We start from the raw sequence: 12,368 nt of genomic DNA, 5'->3' as shown, positions 1-12,368 counted from the left end.
GACATAAGGACTGATAAACAAAGCAAATTATAATCTGAATCATGACACTGTGAAGAATTTCTTCTCTAGTAATGACAAGTAATGAAACAGTTTGTATATGGTGAGGGGGGCAGGATCAGTTTTTTTTTAACTATTAGAGACCTTCAGAATTCACATACAAATTCATATAAGTATAGCTTACTAATGACTTGTTTGTACTGTGAATTCTGATGGCTGCTCTCATATGCTATAGTCACCGTTACTTTTACATGTCCAAAACAATCTGGTAAAATAAGCCCAGAAGACAAGCTGACATTGCCAAGGTCAGAAAAACAATAAACTGCATAAACTAAGATTTAAACCTAGGGTTTTGATATTACATTTAGTGCTCTATCTATAACTTTTCTTCCTAGAGCCCTATTTCACATTCCCTTAATCAAAAAGGACATTAGGTCAGCCTTCTGACATTCTTTAGATCTAAGATATAAACTGTGTGCATCAAGGTTCTGTTGCCTTTTCCAATTGCCTATCATGAGACCTAATTGAGCTTTTAAAAAAGTATAATAGAATGTATTGGGGGGCAATAGGTACCAATACAATCACTGGTCAAATACTTTAAAAGCTTTCTGTAATAATATCCAAAAGCACAAAAATTGTGTTTTTTAAAAATTATGTATAATTTAAGTATATTAAACAATATTGTCCCTCTAAGCTGAACCGTTTCCGAATCAAACTTGGGGAAAAAAAAAAAAAAAAAACCTTTAGAAATGTGAAAAGGCAAACACAACTTTTAAAAGCTAAAAAAAAAAGCCCATAAATGAGTCAGTAAAGCTCAAATGCCCTTCTCTCACCTGTCTCCAAATAGCATTGGCTTTTGAAGGCATTGCACACAAGCTTCATGAAACCACTGTTTACATTTGCAGCACTGTAGCATCTTTAAATACCAGCTATACAAAAAAATTTAAGATTAAAATTACTACCTTTCATGATGTAAAGGTTAAAAAATACCACGACAAAAGTGATGTGCAGAATATAGTTGTGATTATTGCATCATAGTTCTGATATTGTGTTAAATTTTTTCCTTTCCAAAAAGTTTATTAATATTGACTACATCATCCCTTCTTGCGTTTTATTCTTGAGAATTTATAAGCTCTTGAAAGCTATGTCTACTATTTCTAGCTAACAAGAGTGTGTGTGCACACACACACGCACACACTCAGTTACTCAGTAGTGTCTGAATCTTTGCGACCCCATGAACTGTAACCTGCGAGGTTCCTCTGTCTGTGAAAATTTTCCAGGCAAGAATACTGGAGTGGGTTACTATTTCCTACTCCAGGGGATCTTCCCAACCCCAAGATCAAACCCATGTCTCTGCGTCTCCTGCATTCACAGGCAGATTCTTTGCCACTGGACCAGTTCGGAAATGTGGGTCCTAAATTAGTAAAGGATCTTTGACAAGTCTGCAATTTTTTTTTTCACATCAACAGTCTCAGAAGTCATCAATATGTAGAGCTATTTTGTCCTATATACCAAATGACCACAGGCAACTTTATTCCTATGTTTCCATCATTCTTGTTCATTATAATGCAAAGGAGTATAGCAATTTAATAAATTTGATTAACATAATTACAAACCTAATCTAAGGCTCCACCGGTATAAAGGCTCTGTGACAGACTTTTGTCCCCTTTCAGATAGCTGAACATACTAAAACTAAATCTTCAGCTAAAGCTAAGTCTCTTTTTAGTTAGTACATGGTTTTAATATATAAATATCATTATTGGCCACCAAATTAATACCTTTTCTTCAAATTCTTTTGCTCACTCAGTGAGCCCCACCATTAATCTTAAGCCATACACAGGCAAAGGCAAGACAACTACTAGTAAGGCAAAAGACTAATGAATACTATTTTCCAGGTACTCTGTTAGGTGTTAAAAGTGTTAGCAATATCAAATATAGTTCATGTAGTCAAGAGATTAAAGAACAATGAATAATCTGCTTCATAAAATAATGTATATAAACTTCCTTGGTGGCTCAAAGGGTAAAGTGTCTGCCTGGAATGTGGAAGACCTGGGTTTGATCCCTGGGTCGGGAAGATCCCCTGGAGAAGGAAATGGCAACCCACTCGGGTACTCTTGCCTGGAAAATCCCATGGATGGAGAAGCATGGTAGGCTACAGTTCATGGGGTCGCAAAGAGTCAGACATGACTGAGCGGCTTCACTTTCACTTTCAAAACACTAGGTATAAATGATTAAAGGAAAAAGATCCATCTCTTTTCACTGTATCTCTTTTATAAATTATTTAAAGAAACCAGACCTAATGTTTTTCAAATCTGCAAGAGACCAAAAACTGAAAAATATTATAAAAATGTTAAACCACAAATAAAAATTCCATAAGATCAGAGACAAGATAAAATGAAGAAATAGAAATAATTTATATGTTCACTTATTCACATTTTCAGCACTAAACAACTTATATGTCCCTGCATCCTCTAGAGAGCACCTCTGTCTTAAGAAACATGGAGTCCAATAAGATTTAAGAAACCAATAATTATAATTTAAATAGAGTTAAATGTAAAGTTATTCACTAACATTTTTTACGTATAGCACAAATACATGGTACACAATTTGGTTTAATATCAATTCATATGAAAAAAAGAACTTTAAGTTTTAGTCAACCACCAACAAACCCAGAATGAGCCAAAAGAATATGATGGGACATATTCAACCAAAGAGAGGTAACACAATCTTTTCTTGCAATAACAGAAGCATAATACCTAGAACTTTTAACAGCCTCGTTATATTGTCAGACTATTCCTGGAAACACTCCATTTTGAAATCATGGCACCATATTTCAAGAGTAAACTTTCAAAAACTGAAGAGCAACAAAGACAGAGCTCATAAAGAATGTTTGATGTGAATGGAGATTTTAGCCTAGATGAGAGAACACTTGGTATGTCACTCAGAGAGTGGGAAATATGATTATTGGACTTAACTATTTTAAGAGCTACCTCTACAAAAAATAAGATGGATGGGTTTAGTTTCAAAGAGCAGAACTAGAACCAGTGATCAGAAATTAAAGGTAAATTTCTAAACATTCTTAGAACTGTTTGCTGACTCGCTTATTCAGCAAACATTTAATGGTAAATAAATAAAACTATGGCCTCTAATCCTCCCCAATTTTCTTCATTGATACTTTCATGCATTTACAATTCACTATCACTCTGATACCATAACCATTAACAAAAATAAAGTAGATAATATAAGCAACTAAAAATTAAGGGCATTAAATAACTGTATTTACTTACTCTCCAGGGCCTCCACAATAGCAGTAACATTGCTGGACATTGGTTTTATGACCTGCATCCCATTCAAGGTCTGCCACACTATAGGGTAATGTCTGCTTCATGACTTGCAATGCTTTGGCATTTGGTCCTTTCTTAAGCGCACCACCCCTCTATATTAGAGGGAAAAAGTTATTTAAAAGAGTGAAGGATAAAATTTTAAATATAATTCTCTAATTTTAAAATGCTTCTGAAACTTCCAAAGAAATTTGCATTCTAAATTTCTTACCATATCACAAACTGTTTGACCAATAATAATCTTTATTTATTTTGTTGTCTTTTCTTTCAAATTATTGCCCCAACTCCAAGACCACTATCAGAAAATAAGTGCAAGAATAGTTGCAAGTCACTTAAGCATCATTAGTCAAACAATAAGCAGTACCTCTTTCTACCCAGCACTGACTGCTCACTTCATTCAGATAAACTTTCAACGTGCACAATCATTACGTTGATATGCCTTACAAATTTCCATTTAGGGCATTAGCCCAAAACACTTAAAAGATACCTTTGTTGTTGTTGCAAAAACACACTGTCGACAGAGCCATTTTTCATCTGAATCAATCACACTGGAATCAATATGAGGTGTGTGACACAACTGATGATATCCTTAATATCAAAAAAAGCATAAAGCAAATTCTATTTTATTAATAAATACTGCAACACAATTTAAAGAAGGCATTTTAGTATTCTCTTTCCTACATTAATATATTTAAAAGTGATGACTAAACTTATGGTAAGAGCTTCAAATTACCAACGTAAAGAGTTTTTAATCATTAATGATCAACAGGGGCATTAAGTATATAACAAAATGTTTCCACAAGATTAAAACAAATCAATGCTTACCTTGGCCACACTTATCACATATAACCATTTCATTGGGAGCTTCTGAATACTCTTCTTGACATATTGTACAGACCATTTCCCCACTTCCAGTGGCTCCTGAAATATTTAAAATATACATAAAGAATTGTTCCATATAACAAAACTACTTTTTTGACACAGAGAGCAGCAACACCTGTTTCCCAGATCATAATGGTGTTTTCTCAAGGCAAAGTACTATACACAAAACACTATCTCTCTGCTCCCTAGCTCTGTTCTCACCTTTAACTGAAGATGCCTTACTGTCTGCTTTCACAATTTAATCTGCCTTTTGGCAAAGGGTATAATTTAAAATGCTCTCAGGCAGGATCCCTTACCATTCACTTCCAGTGTTTCCACCATCCTGGGAGGCAGGAAAAGCCAATGTTTCTGAACACTAGAACAACTCTCCAGAACACACACCTACCCATGTACATGTACTCACTCACCCTACACTGCCTAACATCATGAGACTAAAGAAAAGGGGCAAGGAAGATCCATCAATGACTCGTTACTCTCAAGTTAAAGAACATTTATTTTTATTCACTAATTTACAAAAAGGAAAGGCTGAACATTAATTATCAGATCTCCAGCTTCTGAAATATGGCAACATGGTATCAATGTACCCTAAACAATATGACACTGCAACAAAAATGAGGGGTTCCATCATTAATTTTTTACCTGAGTAAGTTATTTCTTCCTTAAACATTTATATTCTAAAAACAATTTTATTCCACAAAATTTAGAATTTCATCACTTTTAACACAATTATAATAATCTCAATTTCAATATACATAAAATATTAATACACACATTTTATTCACATACTAACAATAATAAAAATGTATAATTTTGTGCTATGAGCCAGCACTGTTAGGCTCTTGACAATATTACTTTGTTTAATTCTACAATTTATTAGATAAATACCCTATTTATAGGGAAGAATTAAGACTCAGAAAGATAAAGGAACTATAGTTCAAGGACCCTTAATCAAGTATCAAGGGTAGAATTTAAACCCAGATACACCATATTCTCTCCACTGTGAGCTGTTTCTTTTCATTAATACTATATGCAATGTTTCTTCCATCAAAAGAATTTTTCACACTGTAGGTTTCAAAGAGTGTAACTTTTTTTTTTAAATTTGGCTGAGGGATCTTAGTTGTGGGTTCTAGTAGGTCGAACCCAGGATTCTTGCGTTGCGAGCATGGACTTTTAACCATTGGACCACCAGGGAAGTCTCTCGAAAGTCTAACTTCTAATAGTTGTATGCTATTCTTTCCAGTAGAAATAACCAAATTTACTTTTTTATGACTATTCTTAGATATGCAGGTTACCAAATTTTTTGCTTGTTTTTTCCATTTTTCCATTTTTGTTTTGGCTCTTGTCCTCTCTCCTCTCCTCTCAGGCTCTGTTCACATAGCTGGATGTGGCTTCCCACAGTTTCTCAGTTTATAGCTCCAGTCAGGAGAGCAACCAGACTGCACCTAGAACCTCTCAGTCCAAATCTGCAACTTCCTGGAAAAGGAGCAATAGGCCCAGATTGCAGTAGGTGCCTGATCTCTCATTATAACCATGTAGACTGGTGTGGGGGAAGGCAGTTCCTCAGAAAAGAGGGTGCTGATCCAAAAGACGTACGTGTTCACCTCAAGAAAACAATCCTGAGGAAGCAGAGAATTGCCTTTAGTTGTGATATTCAGTATGTCTTTTTTACCATCAAGTTTACAAAAACTTTCTGTGTAGCTTATTAGCCTTCTTAGTCTCCCTGACTCTAAGCCCAAATGACTATAAAGCCATTTCATCTTAGATGTGCCCAATTTTTTGTTGTTGTTAAAGCTACAGGAAACATTTTTTATCTGGATTTTTTACTTCTGAATTATTTCTTTTGAGTAAACTGCTACAAACGAATCTGTTGTATAGATGAAAGCAAAGAAAACATTTTTATGCATTTAATGCATTTTTATGCATTTAATGCATTTTTATGCATTTAATGCATTTATTGCAAATATCCAAAATAGAAATTTAATATTGCTACCAGCAGTGTACCATATTCACAGAAACCATAACAAATAGTTATTAAGATCAAAATCCTTTTAAAATTATTTAATGGTTTTAATTGTTATCTGTTGCAATGCACATTGCTTTGATTACTAATATGACCATACATTGCTTTTATTTATGCAAATTTTCTAAAAGAATCTTATTAGATGAGTGAAACTACTATAATTTATTAAGTCATTTTGATATATAACTACTATATGCAGGATTCTTACAGGAAGAAATCTATTAAAGCTACACTCCACACTGACATCTGCCATAACGCAATTTCTAGGTTCACTTACTCATTCTATAGCAGCTCCAAGTTATATGTGTGCAAGTTTCTAGGTGTTAGAAAGAATTAAATGGCCCAAGAGCTATCTAAGAATAGTAAAAGGAGCCAGCAAGGAAAAAACAATCAGAGGCCACTGAACTGACATACTGAGTATGCCACATGTAGAACACAACCCCCTCACTTCCACGACAACTTTCTACCTCTGTGTACAATTGGTTTTCTCCTTCCTTTATGGAAGGAAGGATGAGAGAGAAGGAAGAAAGAGAAAGATCTTATATTTAACTCACAGGAACCTCAAAAAGGTGGAAAAGTTGAAAGGGACACATAGCTAGAATCAGTTATCACATGTTTCAGTTCCACCAGAAGGATCCATATTTACAAACTAAGAAAAGGGGGATAATTCTGTATGCAGGCTATTAAGAGCTATTCAGTATCACTACTATTGGAGACATCCTATGCTCCTCCTATTCCTTTTCTCACTGACTCCTCAAGTTGAGATTCAAAACATCATGTAGTCCTTTAAATTGATCAGTCCTAAAAACTGGAAAACAAATTTCTCTAGAAAAACATTTTACTAAAGTTAACAGCTATTGAACTCTCCATCTAATTCCTAAGTACCATGTATAAAAATGGCAACTAGAACATTCCAATTCCATTACCAAAACTTTTTATTCTTTAAAAAAAATTAAGAGTGAAATCAAGAATATGAACACAGCAGTAACCTACCATAAAGTTGCACCTCAGATTCAAATTAAAAACCCAGTTGATAAATACTTGAAAGAATTTGTCTCCTTTCTACATAAGGAGATATAAAAATATCTAAGTGGAGACACATTAACAAATTACAAGAATACCAAAACTGGGGCTTTAGTTTGCAGCTGAAGTACTTGCACTTTTAATATTCATAATTTTTCATAACTATAGCACTTTCATGAAACAGATACCTGGGAAAATGCCTTTATTTAACAGATTTAAAGGGCATGCAACAATTATAGTTTGCAATAAAAAGCATTACAAGAAACATACCTATAACCAAACCAATGCATACCTGTATTCACTTCTACTTGCATCCAAATATAACCTAGTTTTCTCATCTAAATATAAAAACTCATAGCTAAGCAGTAATTTTAAACTATTCTTAAGGATGAGTATTTCTAGTATTCTAAAGCTATTTAATATATCCTAATCCCCCAAAACATCTGGCAAATAGTATGCTCTCAATAAATATTAGCTCTCTATATAACTTCTTACTACTACAGGCAAGTAACAGTTAAGGTGAAGCCCAAAGTGTTACTCATATTAACAGCTAAAATTTTTCTTCAAAGTTCTTAGAAGGGCCCTAACAGTAATTTATACATGTGCATCTGTCCTCTAATCTACTCTTATCAACAGAGCAATTCTTGATTTTCTTATCATCTATAACACAGATAACTCCTTGAAGACTGAATACCACCCTGATTTTTTTTTAAGTTATCTTAATACACTGTACTAAAGAGACAACACTAGAAAATGACAAGTTGAAGAAAATAAAATTTTACTGTAAATCATGTCCAGGGGAAATAGTAGCACCTGCCTGTTTGAATGTCCTTCCAGAGAACCCAGGATTTAGAACTGTCTTCAAATATGATGAAGCAGCTCTGTTTCAATATGTTTATCTGGAAAAGAGGAAAACTTACAGTGATTTCTTTTAAAATCAAAAACAATCTTAAATTTAAATCCAAGATTATTAAAAGTTTACTGCAAAAACAGCAAAAGATGTATTAAGGTAACTTGCCTTTTTGATAGTTCCAAGATAAAACAAGCCATCTGACCATCTAGCTAGGACATCCTGACCCTCTTCAAATTTACATGCTGGCTTTTTGACTTTATGTCCATCCTGTAAAGACAGCTTGGTCAAGGATGTTGGGGTCTTTTGGTTTCGACGTAAAGGAGACCGCTTGTGGACCAGTGAATTACCTGCCCCTGTAGAGTCTCTGTTTAGGAAATAAATAATCACATATAAGACTGATACTTAGAAAGCTTATTTTATACCAATCATGTATTTATCAAAATGTTTTATCCATTAAAAACCTTATAATTAGGGAAAATACTAACAAGTACCTCTCCAGAAACAAAGAAGCTTAAAACAAAATTATAGCAGTTGTCAATATTCATTCAGTGTCAACCCAAGGGAGGCCAGGATTCAGCAACCACTCCAAGGTAACACATTCAGGAAAGCTATAATCAAAATGACAGCTATAAGTGGAAGTGGGCAGGCCATGGTTATGAGCAAAGGATGCGCTGAATCTCGTATTTAGGTTTTTTTAAGTACGTGTGTATTTATTTATTTGGCTGCACCAGGTCTTAGTTGCAGCACACAGGATCTGGGATCTTTAGTTGCAGAATGCAAACTCCTAGTTGAGGCATGTGGGATCTAGCTCCTTGAACAGGAAGGGAACCCAGTTCCCTGTATTGGGAATGCAGAGTCTGGACCACCCTGGTGGTCTTCCCTGGACCACCAGGGAAGTCCCTCATATCTCTTTAGATAAAATAAAAGAAGCTGCATGACATAATTTCATAAGCACTTGATAAAGAATAAGAATGATTATGTCCACTACTACATATACGATAAACAACAAGGACCTACTACATAGCACAGGGAATGGTATTTAATATCTTGAAATAACCAATAATGGGCAAGAATTTTAACAAGAATACATATATAGGGATTGCCCTGGCTGTCCAGGGATTAAGACTCAGCACTCCCAATTCAGGAGGCACAGGTTTGATCCCTTGTCAGGAAACTAAGATCCCACATGCTGCCCAGCCAAAAGAAAGGAAAAAAAAAAGAATACATATATACACACATATATGTATAACTGACGGAGAAGGCAATGGCAGCCTACTCCAGTACTCTTGCCTGGGAAATCCCATGGACAGAAGAGCCTGGTAGGCTATAGTCCATGGGGTTGCGAAGAGTAGGACACAACTAAGCGATTTCACTTTCACTTTTCACTTTCATGCACTGGAGAAGGAAGTGGCAACCTACTCCACTATTCTTGCCTGGACAATCCCAGGGACAGAGGAGCCTGGTGGGCTGCCCTCTATGAGGTTGCATAGAGTCGGACACAGCTGATGCAACTTAGTAGCAGCAGCATGTATAACTGAATCACTTTGCTGTACACCTGAAACACTATAAATCAACTATACTTCAACTGAAAAAAGATTATGCCGCATGTAGTTAAAATATACTAACCAGTGACTCTGGGTAGCTGGGTATATTTAACTCATTGGAACAGTAGTCATGACCTCCCTACAGGGTATCACTACTGAATGAAGCCTTGTTCACTGATGGGAATGCATCACAGTCCCTCAAGTATACTAACGTCTAGAAGTGTAAAAAAACACTGAGAGCCATCAATTTTTACAAAATCATATTCAACTGAGAGGCCAATTGTAAGATCACTTACATTTTTTAAGCATAAGACCCCAAAATTATATACTCCAAAATTACATTGTGACATATATCAATTATTGCATAAAAAGCACAGCACACCACTATCAGCCTTCATAAAGATAACCAAGCAATATGTGTTTGGTGTCATCCTCCCAATTTAGACTTTTAACTAATTAAATGTACAGTAACATGTAAAACTAGGTAGGTGATCATTCTAAAACAGTATAAAAGTTAGGTAAAAATGAAGTAAGTAGGGAAGAAAAAACAGTTTCCAATTGGGAATACCTATTTTCAATACCTAAGGATACACAAATTCTGGGAAATTCTGTCACAAACCACAACATGAATAAACCCTGAAAACATTACGATGAAGTAAAAACAGGCAGACAAAAAAGACAAATAATGTATAATTCCACTCACATGAGGTAATTAGAGTAGTCAAACTGATAGAAACAGAGAGTAGAATGGTTAAGTTCCAGGGGTGTGGAGGAGGGAGGTATGAGAAGTTAGTGTCTATATACCAGTGGATGATTCATGTTGATGTATGGCAGAAACCAACACAATACTGTAAAACAATTATCCTCCAATAAAAATTTTAAAAACTAAATGAATAAATAAAGGGCACAGAGTTTCAGTTTTAAAGATATACTACATTCTAAAAATATCCAAAGGAATAGTGACTGATATTCCACATTTGCTAAAAAAAACATTAATCTATGTAACCAAGAAGCTAAACAAACTCCAAGCAGTATAAATTCAAAGAGATCTACATCTAGACAAAACACAGTAAAAATGTTGAAACCCAAAGAAAATCTTGAAAGCAGGAAGAAAAATAATTCTTCACATACAAGGAAACCCCAGTAAAGCCAACTTCTCCTCAGAAACAATGAAGGCCAGAAGGCAGTGAAATAGCATATTCAAAGAACTGAAAGGGAGGAAAAAACTGTCAATCAAGAATTTTATATACAGCAAAACTGTGCTTTCAAAAATGAAGGTGAAAAAAAGATACTTCCAGATAAACAAAAACTAAGAGAATTTGTTGCTAGCAGAGTTACAAGTAATAAAAAAGTTCATAGGGTTGAAATTAAGTAAACCAAGGTAGAAATTCAAACATGCACATATGTATACACACACACAAAATAAAAAACAAAGAACACTAGGAAAGGTAATTAATCATGAAAGTCAGTATAAATGCATACTTACTCTAAAGCAAACATATGGAACAATATGTACATAATTGTATTGTTAGGGCTATGACATACAAGAGTGTAATATATTTGACAATAACTGCACAAAAGATGGTGGGAACAAAACTGTATTTAAGTAATGACACCATATAGTAGCTCCAACCCATAAGGACAAAGCAAGAAAATAAAAAATGGTGAGTAAATACAAATGAAAAGAATGTCAAGAAAGTATCTACCATATAACCCAAGCAAGTCATTATTTCAAGTAAGAACTGATGTTTCATGAAAAAGCTACTAGTTCAACCAGCAACTCAATGGCACAAATATCTTATATGAATTTCCTATTCTGTCACATATAATACTAAAAATCTAAACTCGAGATTAATATTAAGTGAAAATAATGTTTCATCAAGAATGTTCTCTGGTAGTATAGTGGTTAAGAATCTGCCCACCAAAGCAGGGGACAGAGGTTCGATCCCTGGTCTGGGAAGATTCCACGTGCCTTGGGGCAACTAATCCCATTTGCCACAACTACTGAACCCATAAGCCCTAGAGTACATGCTTCACAACAAGAGAAGCCACCACAACGAGAAACTTGTACATGACAACCATAGTAGCCCACACACAGCCAGGAAGACCTAGCACACCCAAAAATAAATAAAAATTTTTAAAAAGAATGTTCTTAAAAGTGCAATAGGGTTTTCTGTGTGTGTGTGCAGTGTTTTTGTTTAACTGTGAGTGCTCAAAAATAAGTAATACGAGCATACATTGGTGCCTTGTTTCATGCTAAGGCATACACTAGTTTGACCAAACACTGTTTTTACACAATCATACAAAAGTCAATACAGTGGGAAAAGCAAGTAACATATTAGTATTATCATGAAAACAGTTAGGACCTTGCAGACCACCTGAAAAAACCCATTGATCACATTTTAAGAGTCATGCTCTAAAGATATATATCACCATATACTGTTGTCAGGTCAGCATCAGCTGAAGAAAAAGCTCTTCAATACTATAATTAGATGATTTACAAGACTTAAAAACCTGACAAGATAAGTGATAGAAATAAAAATGGAAAACGAGTCACTATAATAAATTTTATCAGCAGGAAAGATCCACATCAGGCTGAGAGTTTTCTCTATCCAGACAGTGAAACAAAATCTTCAAATCACAGTATGAAAATGACTCTATTAGCAAGCAACTTTCTAGAAAGCTATAAATTCAAAGGTCACAGAGAC

General features: G+C 34.7%; 1 protein-coding gene across 7 annotated transcripts in view; it reads right to left on the bottom strand.

Annotated features, from left to right (window-relative positions):
• Window positions 1-12,368, bottom strand: part of MTF2 (metal response element binding transcription factor 2) — a 74,975-nt gene that overhangs the window by 18,300 nt on the left and 44,307 nt on the right. For 3 of the 7 annotated variants that reach the window (XM_042251034.1, XM_060411859.1, XM_042251031.1), the window contains 7 exons: window positions 8,464-8,480; window positions 8,282-8,383; window positions 8,081-8,162; window positions 4,164-4,259; window positions 3,826-3,926; window positions 3,285-3,433; window positions 831-926 (listed from right to left, as the gene is read on the bottom strand). In XM_042251034.1, coding sequence (XP_042106968.1) covers window positions 831-926; window positions 3,285-3,433; window positions 3,826-3,926; window positions 4,164-4,239 — 422 coding nt within the window. In that variant the 5' untranslated portion in view covers window positions 4,240-4,259; window positions 8,081-8,162; window positions 8,282-8,383; window positions 8,464-8,480. Of the gene's footprint in view, window positions 1-830; window positions 927-3,284; window positions 3,434-3,825; window positions 3,927-4,163; window positions 4,260-8,080; window positions 8,163-8,281; window positions 8,481-12,368 lie in introns of all 7 variants that reach the window. The other 4 variants (XR_006060081.2, XM_004002199.5, XM_042251035.1 and 1 more) reach the window with 3 other exon arrangements.

This window comes from Ovis aries, chromosome 1 (assembly GCF_016772045.2).
Source record: "Ovis aries strain OAR_USU_Benz2616 breed Rambouillet chromosome 1, ARS-UI_Ramb_v3.0, whole genome shotgun sequence".
Taxonomy (NCBI): Eukaryota; Metazoa; Chordata; class Mammalia; order Artiodactyla; family Bovidae; genus Ovis; species Ovis aries.
This window is presented reverse-complemented; position numbering and strand designations above follow the sequence as displayed.